Source organism: Podarcis cretensis (assembly GCF_951804945.1).
Source record: "Podarcis cretensis genome assembly, chromosome: 6".
Lineage (NCBI taxonomy): Eukaryota > Metazoa > Chordata > Lepidosauria > Squamata > Lacertidae > Podarcis > Podarcis cretensis.
In genome coordinates this window covers 11,910,001-11,925,765 of record NC_137175.1, presented here as the reverse complement: position 1 = coordinate 11,925,765, position 15,765 = coordinate 11,910,001, and the positions used below count along the sequence as shown (strand labels likewise).

The window sequence follows — 15,765 nt, the reverse complement described above, 5'->3', positions numbered from 1 at the left end:
AAATGCATTTAACCTCAGTACCTTAGATGCCTCCAGGGTTCAAATCCAGAGCATGATACATTAACATAAGTATTAGGGTTTGCACACTAATATATCTTGATTGACTGACTGACATTTATATAAGCTCTCTTTGGGCATCATGGCAAACATGAATACAATCCTGTGGGCTGGGAGAGTGGTGCTGAACCCATTGTTTCCACCACATCTATTTCATCCCTGACAGCCGAGTCCCACCATGGTCCATGAGTGGAAGAGCCAAAGCAGGTTCTCTGCTCATGCTCTCCATACAATTTAGATGCCCACATGATTGGGCTTCTAAATTGCATAGGGAGTCTAGATACATACCTGAACCTGCTATGGGCCTTTAGCCTATGTATATGGAGTGGCAGCAGGGCCAGACCGTTGCGCATTCGCCCTAACACACTTAGAATCCCTTGAGGGCACTGGATGCCTGAATGTGGCTATTTTGCCACCATTATAGATATACAGATGGGACGCGGGTGGAGCTGTGGGTTAAACCACAGAGCCTAGGACTTGCCAATCAGAAGGTTGGCGGTTCGAATCCCCACGACGGGGTGAGCTCCCGTTGCTCGGTCCCTGCTCTTGCCCAATAATAATAATAATAATAATAATAATAATAATAATAATAATTTATTATTTATACCCCGCCCATCAGGCTGGGTTTCCCCAGCCACTCTGGGCGGCTTCCAACTGAATATTAAAAACAATACAGCATTAGACATTAAAAACTTCCACCTAGCAGTTCGAAAGCACGTCAAAGTGCAAGTGCGGGAAGGTAAACGGCATTTCCGTGCGCTGCTCTGGTTCGCCAGAAGTGGCTTAGTCATGCTGGCCACATGACCCGGAAGCTGTACACTGGCTCCCTTGGCCAATAAAGCGAGATGAGCACCACAACCCCAGAGTCGGCCACGACTGGACCTAATGGTCAGGGGTCCCTTTACCTTTACCTTTATATACAGATATATACAGATATATGCAGAGAAAGAGAAGGGAGGTGGCAAATGTAAAATCTTATCTTCTGCTCATTGGACTAATTGTGAACAGGGTCCTGTAGGTCTGACTCTGTCATTTTAAGGTAAGCTTCCACTAGCCACCTATCTGCCATAGAAAAGCTTTGCCCCCACCCTGCTTTACATGAGAGGGAGTGCATCATAGCCCTAGCCCTAGCACTGGATGAAGACTACCGCACATAATGGTTCTAAGGATAAAATATAAAGTTTCTTTCCCGCCCCCATCAAGGAGCTGTCAACAAGGCAGGTCATCCACAGGGCAGGCACACACACGGAATGCAATTAGCTGTTCATTAGCAGAAAAACAACAAAACAGCAATGTCCCTGGTTTGTGCGAACTCAGTGTAGGTGTTGCTGAAACTAAGCCCTAGGCATGTCCTTCCCCTCTAGCCTCTCCTTCTGGATTCCTCCCAAGCAAAAAAAGGCTGTGTTAAGGAGGTGGGCTCCTCCTCTGGACCTGTCTGGCACATTGCTCAATGTGCAGGATCCTCCTTGAGCCGGGAGTCAGAGGGGGAGGTGGCATAGAATCATAGAATCATAGACTTGGAAGAGACCACAAGGGCCATCGAGTCCAACCCCCTGCCAAGCAGGAAACACCATCAGAGCACTCCTGACATATGGTTGTCAAGCCTCTGCTTAAAGACCTCCAAAGAAGGAGACTCCACCACACTCCTTGGCAGCAAATTCCACTGTCAAACAGCTCTTACTGTCAGGAAGTTCTTCCTAATGTTTAGGTGGAATCTTCTTTCTTGTAGTTTGGATCCATTGCTCCATGTCCGCTTCTCTGGAGCAGCAGAAAACAACCTTTCTCCCTCCTCTCTGTGACATCCTTTTATATATTTGAACATGGCTATCATATCACCCCTTAACCTCCTCTTCTCCAGGCTAAACATGCCCAGCTCCCTTAGCCGTTCCTCATAAGGCATCGTTTCCAGGCCTTTGACCATTTTGGTTGCCCTCCTCTGGACACGTTCCAGTTTGTCAGTTTGGCAGCAGAACTGGACTGTCTGTGTGCACTCTGTGACTTTCAGCTTCTAATCCTATCCTGGACTCTCCTTGATCACTTGTCTCCTATTTCTATCAGCTCCTAGCTCTTCACTCCTGCTGCCTAGTGTTCCACCACCAGGCTCCAGGTTCTAAGGTGTCATCTTCAGAGTCCTCCCCAGGGAGCTCTTGGGCTGGTGGCTCCCATTGTTTCTCATCCAGCCTGTTGCTGACACACACACCTCCCCACCATCTGCAGAGGCCTCTGTTGTTGTTTTTCAATTAGCGGGCTATTAAAACACAATTGTAGTTTCTACAGTATGAACACGTTTATCGGATGGCATTTACTTAAGCTGCATTTCCTTAGTACGTATTGTGTCACAGTGTCTCAAATCTCTTTCATAAGGAAGGGCAAGATGGCTGTCAAGCAGACTGACAGTGTTATGTCTGAGTTGGAGAGAAGGATTCGGTTTCAGTGGTGGCGTTTTAATTGTCGTCCGACCCAAAAGTAAAAAAATAAAATCTGTTAACGGAATGATTATGGACATTTAAGTTGCCATTAAGGCATGCGTAAGCATCCCATAGACTAGGTAGATAGCTGTAGGCTTCACAAAATGACAGACCAGCCATGTGGCTAATTGCTTCTCATCATTTTCAGTGGATAATGGAGGCAGGAGAGGAATCCACTCATAGCAGTGGGGATCGACTGCCTCTCAGATGTAATGAAATTTTAGAAAGGACTTTTTTAGAAATAGCCACTAGCAGTTTCTCTGGGAATGGTAGTAAAGTTCAAGAGCTTTCTTGAAAGGTCAAATACACCGTTATATAATTTCCTTGATGTTTCTTTGAGAACATCAAGCACACTGTCAGAAATGGCCTGACATCCAGCCACTGTCCTTTTATGGGGTTTTGTTTCCCATCTGAACTCTCTCGTCCTCCTTTTCCTTTCTCCCTTCAGCTCTCTCCCCCAACCTCCTCTTTATGTGAAGTTGCTGATCAGAGATCTGCCTTGCCCTTTCTCTCAAAAGAACATATTTCAGCATAAGTGGCCGCCATGACAACTTTGTCCTCGCAATAATTGTGGGAATTAGCTTAGGTTGAACCCTGCTGGATAAGTATATATAAGAAAAGTCTGCAGGATCAGGCCAAAGGCCAGTCTAGTGCAAGATCCTGTTCTCATAGGATGCCCATGAAGAACCCAAAAGCTACATACTGAAACATGGAAGTTAGGCTGCCTCCAGATGTGATGATTAAAAGAGGGGTCTATCATTGAGAATGGCAGCCCAGTGCTGCATCCTCTCCCTTCCCTCTTCACATAAGAATAGCATATTGGATCCAGGCCAATGGGCCATCTAGCATCCTGTTCTCACAGCGGCCAACCAGATGCCTGTGGGAAACCAGGGAGCAGAACTTGAGCACAAGAGCCATCTCCCCTTCTGCGGTTTCCAGCAACTGGTATGTGGAGGCATTGTGGCCTCCAACTGTGGAGGTACAGCACAGCCATCATGGCTAGTAGCCATTGACAGCCTCCATGAATTTCTCTTATCCTCTTCTACAGCCATGACTGCTCCCAGTGGGTGCGCAGTGTGAAGAAGTGCCTTCTCTTATTTGTCCTGACACTTCCAATATCCAGCTTCATTGGCGGTCCATCTGTTTTGGTGTTATGAGAAAGGTCTCTCAAGGCCAGCATCCGGTTTCTCACAGTGGCCATCCAGATACCTATGGGAAGTGTGCAAGCAGGATCCGAGCGCAACAGCACCTCTTCCCACTTGTGATTCCCAGCAGCTGGTACTCAGTGTTATGTATTTCAGTGGTCTGTGTTTGCCTAAACTTGAGTCTGGACTAAGGATTCTGAGCCCCTGTGTTCTGATTTGATACATGATATCCAATCACATAACATTTCAGGATTTCTGCCTCTGCCATTGGACCTTAAACTCTGAGTCATGATTCGCAGCTTGGAAGTTTAGATAGCCAATCACATTGGGAGTGGGAGTGGCCCAGGCCTTCAGAAATGCATATAAGCAGTTGCTTTGCCCCTGTTGTCCAGTTCTGTTAGTTCTATAAAGGTTCTTGCTGTTATCACTGTGCCTTGCCTTGTGGGAATCTACCTACACTTCACTCAGAGTCATATCACTATCTTTTTTGTGAACTGAAGTGTCCCAAACACAGACCTCCCAAGCGCCCCGAAAAAATGGAACATCACATTTTTTCACGTGAGATCTCAGCAGCCATTTTGGGTGCTGCGACGTTCTAGGCCCCCCCTCCCCAGTTTTTTTGGTGGCTAGAACTCTGTGCAGATCATGTGACATGAATGGAAGCACATCCCTGAAGACACGTGTCCCGGTTTCGGATCCAAAAATGTTGGACAGTGTGCAGACAATAAAGCTTATCCTTATAGGTGCTCTTCCTCCTGATCATTTTCATTTGCCCTTCTAAGTGGTACACAAGCCACCTGAGAGAGCCACCAATTGGTTCAAGGTAACCTCTTAAGCGTTCTAGCTGAGAAGGGATTTGAACCCGGGTTTCCCAGTCCAATACTCTAACTTTATACCATACTTCTCTGACCTATGTCATAGCCCTCTTTGCCAATGAAAGCACACCCCAGATGCGTGCAACTGCATTTTCTCTCAAGTGTCCCCCTTTTTCTTTTCTTTTTTACTTTCCCTCTATTCGCCTCTCCTCTGTCATCATATTTAGAATGCAAGGTCCTCACAGCAGGAACCTATCTTGATTTTGTTGCTGTTGCTTACATTGAGGGCATAATAACAGTTTCAATAACCACAGCCCTCTCTTTTGTCTCCTTTTCCCCAGTGAAATTTAGCGGCTGCTCTGAGAGTAAAGGAATCCAATACGAAACCGACAACTTGGACTTCAAGGTGAGGACAGATGGGACTATCTACGCCACCCAACAGGTGCAAATCCCCTCGGAGCAGACAATATTTATGGTGACGGCATGGGACCACCAGGCCGTAGAAAGCTGGGAAACTATGGTCAGGTTACTGGTGGGAGAAAAATCACAACACAAGGGACACAAGGTAAAAATAACAATGATAGCAATTCAGAGAAGGGGAGGGAGAGAATTGCCAATAAATTTGTTGGCTTTATGATGCCACAAGACTCTTTTGTGGCACATTGTTTCAAGCTTTTGTGGGGGCAGTGGGTGGGGGGCTTATTATGGGAATTTCACCACCACCACCTTAATCTGGCCTTGGTGCAAGGTGTTAGTATTTTGGCCTATAGCCCAGAAAGGCTTGGGGCACTGTGCTCAAAGGACCTTGTACATCATTATAGGCCTCCACAATCTCTAATGGTCAATTAAAATGTGCAGAAACAGTGCATGCTAATATCTTGGCTGGAATGTGGGGATCGTATATTTAAAAGGTCTCCATGTTAACAAGCAATATAGACTCTTCTCCCTAATGTGCTAACTCTCCATGACCTGCGGGGTGTTTAAAAATAAATAAATCCCAGAAACAGATCCTTCACCTGCAGTCTGAAATGGTACAATGCAAGACAGACTGTATCATGTTTGAATCAACCAAGAATGTCCATTTCTAGAAGAAGAAGAAGAAGAAGAAGAAGAAGAAGAAGAAGAAGAAGAAGAAGAAGAAGAAGAATAATAGTAGTAGTAGTAGTAGTAGTAGTTTGGATTTGATATCCCGCCTTTCACTCCCTTTAAGGAGTCTCAAAGCGGCTCACAATCTCCTTTCCCTTCCTCCCCCACAACAAACACTCTGTGAGGTGAGTGGGGCTGAGAGACTTCAAAGAAGTGTGACTGGCCCAAGGTCACCCAGCAGCTGCATGTGGAGGAGCGGAGACGCGAACCCGGTTCCCCAGATTACGAGACTACCGCTCTTAACCACTATACCACACTGCCTCTCTAGGCTAGCTAGGCTAGGGGGAAGTGTCTGGAGAGGAAGCAATTATTCAATAGAATCAATGAACGGTGGAACAGTTTCCTGCCTCTTTTCTTCCACCAACAGCCATTGCCCCTGCATTCATAGTAGACAGCAAACCAAGGGCTACGATGTTTGCTCAATTTCCCAACAGCCTTTGTGGCCAGGAATAAACCCAGGCTGGGGTGAAGGAGGGTGCTATTGCTATTTTTAGTCTTTGTTTAAGAACCTAGGGCTCTGGATCCAACCCAAAATGGTACCTCATCTTACTGTTGGCCATCCAAACATTAGGAACAAGGCGGGCGGGAGATGTGAGCAATAAATAAATAAATCAGACCAGGCATGTTTTTCCAAACAGGCATAGCAACACGCAGTAGTGAGACCCTTGTGAATCATTTCACGGCTGTGAATTCTATTCCCCGTGTGCAGGCTTTCAGGTTAATGTAGCTAAAGGGGGGAATTGACTTTTGAGCTGGGTTCTTCCTTATTCTTAAAAGGCCACTCGATCATCCTTTAGATTGAACTTTGGTGAACTGGGGAGAATTTCTCACCCACTTCCTGCCTTCACGTCCTCTTTTGTGGTGATGTATCGTCCCCTTTGGTTGAGATACAGCCTTCAGACAAATGGGTGGAAAGGGAAGCTTAATTCTCCTCTGCTCCTGGAGCTTCCGCCAAGCCCCTCTTTTTACATTGACTCTGACTCTGCCTGTGTTGCCGACATCTGAATATGTACCTGAGGCTCTTCAGCAGAGAATCCCACGGCAATAAATTTCCCTTCATTGATCCCATTCTTTGGCCCTGTAGCTTTGCAGACGTGCCATTTGCTATTGAAGAAGTAATCCAGACTTCCAACCTGAAGATTTATTATCTAGAGATGGAGGACTGTCAGGTTGGAGGGACCGCTTTTGGAAAATTAGCTGCCAGCTCATCCTGACCTTTAGGGAAAGCAATGACTGCATAGGCTCTGGGATGGGGCGGGGGCGGGGGATTTTGTGAAGAAGGACTTAAGGAACAGGTTGTGTTTAGCTTGCGGAAGTGAAGACTTGAGGGGGGTGGGGGGAGCAGGATGGCATAATACTCTAAAATATCTGAAGAGGGCAAAGACTTGTTTTCTGCTCACTCCAGAGGCCAGGTCAGATATAGCAACTTTATGTTATAGACTGTACACCAGTGTGGTGTAGTGGTTAAGAGCCGTAGACTCGTAATCTGGTGAACCAGGTTCGCTTCCCCGCTCCTCCACATGCAGCTGCTGGGTGACCTTGGGCTAGTCACACTTCTCTGAAGTCTCTCAGCCTCATTCACCTCACAGAGTGTTTGTTTGGGGGGAGGAAGGGAAAGGAGAATGTTAGCCGCTTTGAGACTCCTTCGGGTAGTGATAAAGCAGGATATCAAATTCAAACTCCTCCTTCTCCTCCTGTAGATTTTATTTTAAACTGCTTAATGGTAAGAGATGTTAATCAGATACCTGGTGACTCTACCACTCTAAAGGTCTTGAGTCAGAGACAGAACATTCATCTATCAATCCTTTTCTGGAAGGTAGGTCTTGGACCAATGCCTTCAAGTTACAAGAAAAGAGATTCCCACTAAACATCATACCCATATATGCATACCCAAAGCTGCTTCAGGTCAGCTCAGGGCAGTGCAAGGCAAATCAGAACCCTGAACAGCTCCCAATAGGAACTGCTAGCTGAGCTTTTGGAGATGTTATCTGGAGTTTGGGAAGGCCTTCTTTTCCAGTGATCATGCCACCCTTGGTGAGCAGTCTGCAATTCTTGTGTGGCCATGTAGCTAGAGGGCAGCCATCCCCTGGGTCTGAGGGTGATGGCGGAACAACATCCTCCGAGTGGGATAGTGAAGAAGGGAATGAAGAAGGGGTAATTTTTGTGCCTGGATAGCTCAGTTGATTAGAGCATGAAGAAGAAGAAGAGTTTGGATTTGATATCCCGCTTTATCACTACCCTAAGGAGTCTCAAAGCGGCTAACAATCCCCTTTCCCTTCCTCCCCCACAACAAACACTCTGTGAGGTGAGTGAGACTGAGAGACTTCAGAGAAGTGTGACTGGCCCAAGGTCACCCAGCAGCTGTATGTGGAGGAGCGGGGAAGCGAACCCAGTTCACCAGATTACGAGTCTACCGCTCTTAACCACTACACCACACTGGCTGATGGTGCTGATAATGGCAAGGTTGCAGGTTTGATCCCTGTATGAGGCAGTGGCATATTCCTGAATTGCAGTGGTTTGGAGTAGATGAATTTCAGGGTCCCTTCCAACTCTACGATTCTATGATTCTATTGAAACTGAGTCCTTCATAGAGCAACACTGTTTTCATGCTTTTTGCAATTGAGCTGGAGTGCCCTATACTCTGCAAATAGGAACACATTTCATTTCAGTATTACAGATCACACTGTCGTCTCGAGTGAGCTACTTAAAATTTCTCCCCGGCGAAAAGAATACAAGCTGCAGTGCATTTCAACTTTAGCAAAATATTTGATTGGAAATTTGTAGAATATTAATACAAGCTGAACTCTGGTTCAAGACAGAGAGAACTCTGGCTTTTTAAAATTCACATCATTCTTTTCTTAAAAGCCTTATTAGTGTGTAGTTGGAGGGTGAAAAAATAGTGGAAAACAAGACTAATGACAAGGTCACAGACTGTATTATTGTGTGTCATCATAGTGGGAGGCTGAGCTTCTGCTTCATTTAAAGCTTCCTGCTTCGCTTTTATGAACAAAACAAGAGTTTTGTTTGCAAAAGAAATGAAACAGGTTCATGGGATTATTTGAAGGATATCAAACAGCACTGAAACTAAACATTATCAAGTCAAAATCCCAGTGCTTTTGAAGCACTGACCCTGACACGTCTGTTCAGGGAAATTGATCTGGTATGTTGTTTTTCAGAAATCCAATAGAATTAAAACAAACATGCACACACTTAGCGGCCACTGAAGGTTATGCAGAGTTGTTGTCTTGTTGTTGTTTTTTGCAGTGATTAAAATATGCTTTTTGTTACATGCTGGGTCTCCTCTCACATGTTTCTCTGAGGACAAGGGTAGACAAAGAATTCTTCATATGGTGAATCTACAGCTAGACTGTAGTTCTGCATGATGTAAGTGGGGAATTGGATGTCTTAATAGGCATGCGAATAGAACACACACACACACACACACACACACACTTGATTAAGCAAAACCTTCTTCAATAATCAGAACATAGTAAGGATGTAACATAAACCTGCTGGATCAGGCCCATCTAATCCAGCATCTACAGTGGCCAGCCTTCAAGCTGGGCATGAAAGCAACAGCACTCTTTGCCCACTTGCAACTTCCAGCAAGGTTGATAATAAAATAGCAATTCTAGGTCTTCTCAGGGTTCAACTTCTGTCTAGTCAGTGGCCTTGATCCTCCAGCTCATTAATGTTAGTCCTAATCAGAGTAAACCTGCTGAAAATTAATGAACATGCTAAACTGAGGTTCATTAATCTCAATAGGACTTCTCTGACCTACAACCTACAGCACCTTGTTTGAGACTGAGCCCACGTTTTCCCAGTGCCAGTCGATTCCAGAGCTGCATGATCATAGAGGAGAACCTGTGGCCCCCTAGATGTGATTGGACAACAACTGCCATCACCCCTTATAGGCCATACTGGCTCATTGTAATGGGGGTGGCACAGATTCTCCACAGGTTCTCTACTCATGCCTTAGTGCAGGCATAGGCAAACTCGGCCCTCCAGATGTTTTGGGACTACAATTCCCATCATCCCTGACCATTGGTCCTGTTAGCTAGGGATGATGGGAATTGTAGTCCCAAAACATCTGGAGGGCTGAGCTTGCCTATGCCTGCCTTGGTGGCATGCTCTACAATATAAAAGTGGCAATACCCAGAAAAGTGACCTGACCAGGGGCAGCCTATATAAATTTTGTAAATCCAGAGATAACTGACCGTGCATGTGGTCTTATTTGCTTTGCTTCACATTGCCTAAAGGAGATGCAGTTGTTTATTAGTTGCCAAGTAACCTTTTCCACTTACAGAGATGGACCAAAACATGTTGGTGCTCAAGGCAGAAAATCCATATGGTGGTGATGATAAATTGATGATAAGCTAAATAATTCACCATTTCTTGCTCTTTAATTGGACTCTGTCGTCTTGCCCAATGATAAGCTGGGTCCCGGTCACCCCCTTGAAACAAAGCATAGTATTTTCATCCCTCTCCCCAGCAAACATTTCAGGATATGTTTATTTTTTATTTTTATTTTTTTTAATAAATTTTTTATTAATTTTCCAATTTTTAACAAACACAGCAAAAAGAACATGAAAACAAACACAAAAAATCATACTTTCTTAACCTTATTTCCATAAGCTTCTTTTCTCGGACTTCCCCATACCTTCCCCTTTTTGCATCCTTTTTTTTTTTTTTTACAATTATTCAACAACCCTTTTAGCCAATTAAATATAAATTCATTCTCCTTTTCAATTTTACCCTAAATCAAACAAAATTTACCACTGTAATTCTACATCTTCCTCTCCCTTAGCATTTTAGCACATTTCAGGATATGTTTAAGCAGAATGGCAGCAATATCTGTGGGGAGAAGCCTGGGCACAAGCAGTTCAGTAGGAACCCCTGTTAGCATTAATCCTGGCTCCCTGTGATGGGGTTTAGATCTGAACGTTGTCTGTCATTGAAAATTCCCTACAATGCCTGATGTAGCAACATTCCAAGACATTGTGGGGCACTTCAAATGGCAGCTGATGTAGGATAAATCCCAGCCTCTTGAGGCTGTCTGTTCAATGGCAAAGTCTATGGCATTCCATGAACTAACAATATTTTTCATGCTAAATAGACCCATAAAGTAAGCTTTCTCTCTCTCTCTCCCCAGCTAATCCAAGTGGTGTTATGAAACTGTAAGAACTTTTCAGGGTGGTTCCCCCCCCCCCCCGTTTTCTCTTTTTGGTTGTTCACTCTTGCAAGAAACCTGATAGCAATTCAATTAGAAAATGCAAATGAGGTCACAGATTTACCACCAGAGTGCTGAATTACCGACTCTCCCCCCCCCCTCCACGAAAGTGGAGTGATATTCTGGAATAACAGTAAATACTTAAGATAAAAGTTTTTTCACACTGTTCTCATCCAACTGGCTATTTTTACAGTTGAATGTGTTGATGGCGCCTGTGGGTATATTCTGCAAAAGGAAGAAATGGGGGGGGGGAGAGAGAAAACCTTGTTTATGAAATGAATAATTTGGCCTTCTAGCTCATGTCAGCATTTATGAAAGATACACTTGAATGAAATTGCATTCCCAGGGAAAAGGGGAAGCCTTTTTATTTCTCTCTTTTTCCTGGGCATGGCTTATAAGGGCTTTCCTTGTGGATATCTTAGGAAGCGTGTATTTGCTGGCTTAATGAAAGTCAGTTGATCAAAACCACAAATACTAGATAGGTTGTTGAGGAGTTACATCTTTGTTAAGCAACCACCATGTGTCCTATGCTGGGGAAGGGAACCTCCAGGTCAAGGATCAGATGTGGTCTAGCAGGGGTGCAAATTTGGCCCGTGAGACCCCACATCAGATGTGGGGCAGATAGAAACATGGCTGATTGTGTAATCAGGAGTCTTAAAGGGTGCATTGGCAAGGGAAGGTGGGCTTGGGCTCTTCTGCAGCTGATTGAGGGCTGATCCTTCAGTTCCCAACAGCTGGTTGACTGTTGATCACTTGGGAACCACTGTGGAATCAAACGTCAACCCAAACACCCAAACAATCACTGTGTAATGGATTTTGACAGGTGGGTGGGTCAGCTGATGTCATGATGCTACCATACAATTGATAGGTAGGTTGTCCCACCCACCAATCAGAGTTGTCTCATGTAGGTACACTTTTGCCCATGAAGCCGAAAATTCCTCTTGAAAGTCAATAATGAGTGAGACAACCTCACCAGGCCAAAGAGGGCACTATATGCTAGTATTAACATCTTTAATTGGGCCCAGTCGCTCACTGGTAGCCAGCACAGTGCTTTCAGGTCTGATGTCTCATGGTCCCTGTTAAGTTGTGGGCGAACATATCAGACAACACAGCGATTCTTCCAAAGCAGCTCTTTATTTGTAAGCTGGAACAGAACTGAATTGAGGAGCTCAGTCAGCCTGCTCCAGAACAATGTAACTGTTGCCATTTTCTAAAACTATCCAATCACTGAACATCACTTTCTATCCTTCATTTGCATAACTATCTACAGTATCCCCCTGCTGGCCCAGGGTGAGAACTTCAGTACATAACACCCCCATCCTGCTATCCCACTTACCAACCTAGCAGCCACATTCTGCACTGGCTGCAGCCTCCGGCCTATCCTCAAGGGCGGCCCCATTTACAGCACAGTACAGTAATCCAGATGGGAGGCCATCAGAGCATAAACAACTGAGGCCAGGCTAAGACAGATATATACATCCATCTTGTTATATGTGAGGTACTTTCTGCCACATCACCCAGGCAAGCCATACTCATAAATAGATCTGTTAGCACACAAATATGTTCACTTTGACAGAGCTCTCATTTGCTCAAGGTATAAGGCATTGAAGAGATAATATGCTAATCTTGTCAAGGTCCTGAAATGTATTAAAATCTCACCCCAAGGTGAAATTTGTTTGCTGCCTGTCTTTCATAAAACCGAGCCACCCATGCACTAATAAATCACTTCTCTTGAACAAAAGAAAACAAACACAGAGACCTAGGTACGCCTGCTCATGATGTATGTTTCTAACCCTGCCTGATCGCAGCCCTTTGACCTCCAGTTTCCCTGTTTCTTATTTCTGCCTGCCAATGTCACATTATGCCGCATCAAAAAGTTTATGTAAACAAAAGCGCCATAAAGAACACCAACACACAACATCCACAATCACCGCTGTGATGATTCCTCATGGTTAAAATATATGAGATTCTATATAAGCAAGTTTCCAGAGGCAGGAGTTTTAAGAGTAACCTTGAGAAGAGATTTATAGGAAGGAACACAACCTGAAACATTGTGGGGTGTTGTTGTTGTTTTTAAAGCACTGGGCTGTAAAAGAGTTCTGTTGAATCAGGCCAGCAGCCCACCTCGTCCAGCATCCTGTTCTCACAAAGACCAACCAGAAACCCTTAGGACCCAAGCATGAGAGCATTCTCATCCCCTGTGGTTTCCATCAACTGGTGTTCGGAAGCTTTACAGTGGCACATCTGGTTATGTACTTAATTCGTTCCGGAGGTCCGTTCTTAACCTGAAACTGTTCTTAACCTGAAGCACCACTTTAGCTAATGGGGCCTCCCGCTGCTGCCACGCCGCCACCACACGATTTCTGTTCTTATCCTGAAGCAAAGTTCTTAACCCGAGGTACTATTTCTGGGTTAGCGGAGTCTGTAAGCTGAAGCATATGTAACCCGAGGTACCACTGCACTGCCTCCAACCACAGAGGCAGAGCATAGCCATCATGACCATGTTGGGATGCTTCCAAGGAATCAGGGGCATTTGGCACGCCCCCAGTTGGCTCCAGCCCACGGGCCGGTTGGCGAGCGATCTCCAGTCTTTGGATCAGCATGTAACTGAGACTCGAGCTTCAGAAGCTGAGCACGCAAGCCAGCAGAGTAAAAAACTCTTCACAACAGAAGGGCAGATAGAGGCTGTGTGAAGCATATTTACAAGCAGTTTATTCAGACAAAGGATAAAACATGTCTTCTCCCTTTCGTGTCCAAGCAAGCAACATAAGCAAAAGCTATACACAAAACGGAAGTTCACAGCAAGCTGTGCTGGAACAGGCCAGTAGCCATTGGGAGCCTTACCCTCTCTGAATTTTTCACTTCTCAAGTTGGCCCCCATCACTGCCTTCTGTGGGAGCAATTTCCATAGTTTATATCAACGGTAGAGCAATAGCCTTGCATGCAGAAGCTCCCAGGTTCAATCCCCATCATCCCCAGGTAGGAGCAGGAGAGATTCCCTACCTGAAACCCTGGAGTCAGTTTACACAACAGTGAGATAGGTGAACCATTGGTCTGACTTAATATAATGCAACTTCCTCTGTTCGCGTCAGTCACATTTTCCTTCTCTTGTCGACTGGAGAGCATAGAACCAATGTCCGTAGATGCTATTTTTGGTTTGCATACAACCACTTTAGTTGTGCTAAGAATAGACCCTCTTGAAATTAAGGAATATAACTAATTTAGGTCAATTAATCTGAATGGGTCTTGAACTCACTTGCAGCTCTTTGATTGTGCAGAACTTCTCCATCCTGCTTAAGGTGTGGTTCAACAGCCAAAAGAGTTGCTCCATAAAGAGGTCTTTCATCACCTCTAGAACATATTGAGGGCCTCTTCTGGCAGATGCTTGCTTAGCAGCGCTGCTGCGACATTGCTTTGGTAATGTTGGGTCAGTTGGGAGAAGCTGACAATGGGTGCCTCCAGACTGTCAATATTTTGCAGGAGGAATTCAAGCACATACCAAAGCATTAGGTTTGCACAATGGAAATGAAAGCTCTCTGCCACCTGAGCACCAAGGAGAAAAACAACAAAGCTTTTTGTGGTTTGGAAAATGGAAATGCTTTGAAAAATGAATGATACAGGGAAGACTATTCCAAATGAATGTTCTTTGTCATAAACAAATCAGAACAAATGCTCAAGAACAACTGGACATAGGCCACGTTTGGGTCAGATATTTAAAGCAGGATTATACCATTTTAGCAATCATAGCTTCTCCCAAAGAATTATTGGAATTGTATTTTATTACTGGTGCTGAGTTAAAGCTATGGTTTTCCCAGTAGTGATGTATGGAAGTGAGAGCTGGACCATAAAGAAGGCTGATCGCCGAAGAATTGATGCTTTTGAATTATGGTGCTGGAGGAGACTCTTGAGAGTCCCATGGACTGCAAGAAGATCAAACCTCTCCATTCTGAAGGAAATCAGCCCTGAGTGCTCACTGGAAGGACAGATTGTGAAGCTGAGGCTCCAGTACTTTGGCCACCTCATGAGAAGAGAAGACTCCCTGGAGAAGACCCTGATGTTGGGAAAGATGGAGGGCACAAGGAGAAGGGGGCGACAGAGGACGAGATGGTTGGATAGTGTTTTCGAGGTTACCAGCATGAGTCTGACCAAGCTGCGGGGGTCAGTGGAGGACAGGAGTGCCTGGCGTTCTCTGGTCCATGGGGTCACGAAGAGTCGGACATGACTAAACGACTAAACAACAACAACAACAACTGGTGCTGAGAGTTATTAGGAAACTCCTGTTCGCCTTACGGAGTGAAAATTGCTAGATGAATTGAATATTAAACCACTCTGGGAATTGTAGCTCTGGGAGACAAACAGGAGTTACACCCTTAGCAAACTACAGTTCTCAATATTATTTGAAGGTAGCCATGACTGTTAAACTGGGATAATAGTTCTTTGAATGTATGCTGTGTGTGTAGGCATAGTCTAACCACAATATAAGCTTTATGCAATTAAATCAGGATGAATGCTCAATAAGCAGGTCATTTGGTGGATCTCCATTAGGTTATTTCTCATGGCAATAGCAACTCTTCCAGAATGTAAGACACTGACATAAAAAACAACAACCCTATATCCCAGGCTCATCCCATCTGACATGAAGTTTCTGACAAACCCAAATGACATTGGAAAGATGCTTCCGCTTGTGCTACTGAGATCCTCCTCCCAAATAACTTTCAGGCTATTGTATAAATGTTGCTTTCCATTTTGCACACTTTCTCTAGGTGTGCTTGGAACAGATGCTCTTATCGCTCTGCCCCCTTCTCCAGCTGCATTCCTGTTTCAGGTTAACTGACATGGGAGAAATCTAGTTTTCAGATGAAGCTTTGCAATTAGATGGTAAATATGAAGGTCTCTAAATTTCA

General features: G+C 44.8%; 1 protein-coding gene across 8 annotated transcripts in view; it reads left to right on the top strand.

The window, feature by feature from the left end:
• CDH4 (cadherin 4) overlaps window positions 1-15,765 on the top strand; it is an 839,962-nt gene that overhangs the window by 495,224 nt on the left and 328,973 nt on the right. For 4 of the 8 annotated variants that reach the window (XM_079979074.1, XM_079979073.1, XM_079979080.1 and 1 more), the window contains one exon: window positions 4,827-5,050. In XM_079979074.1, the coding sequence (XP_079835200.1) occupies window positions 4,827-5,050 (224 nt within the window). The remainder of the gene's footprint in view (window positions 1-4,826; window positions 5,051-15,765) is intronic. The other 4 variants (XM_079979079.1, XM_079979078.1, XM_079979077.1 and 1 more) reach the window with 2 other exon arrangements.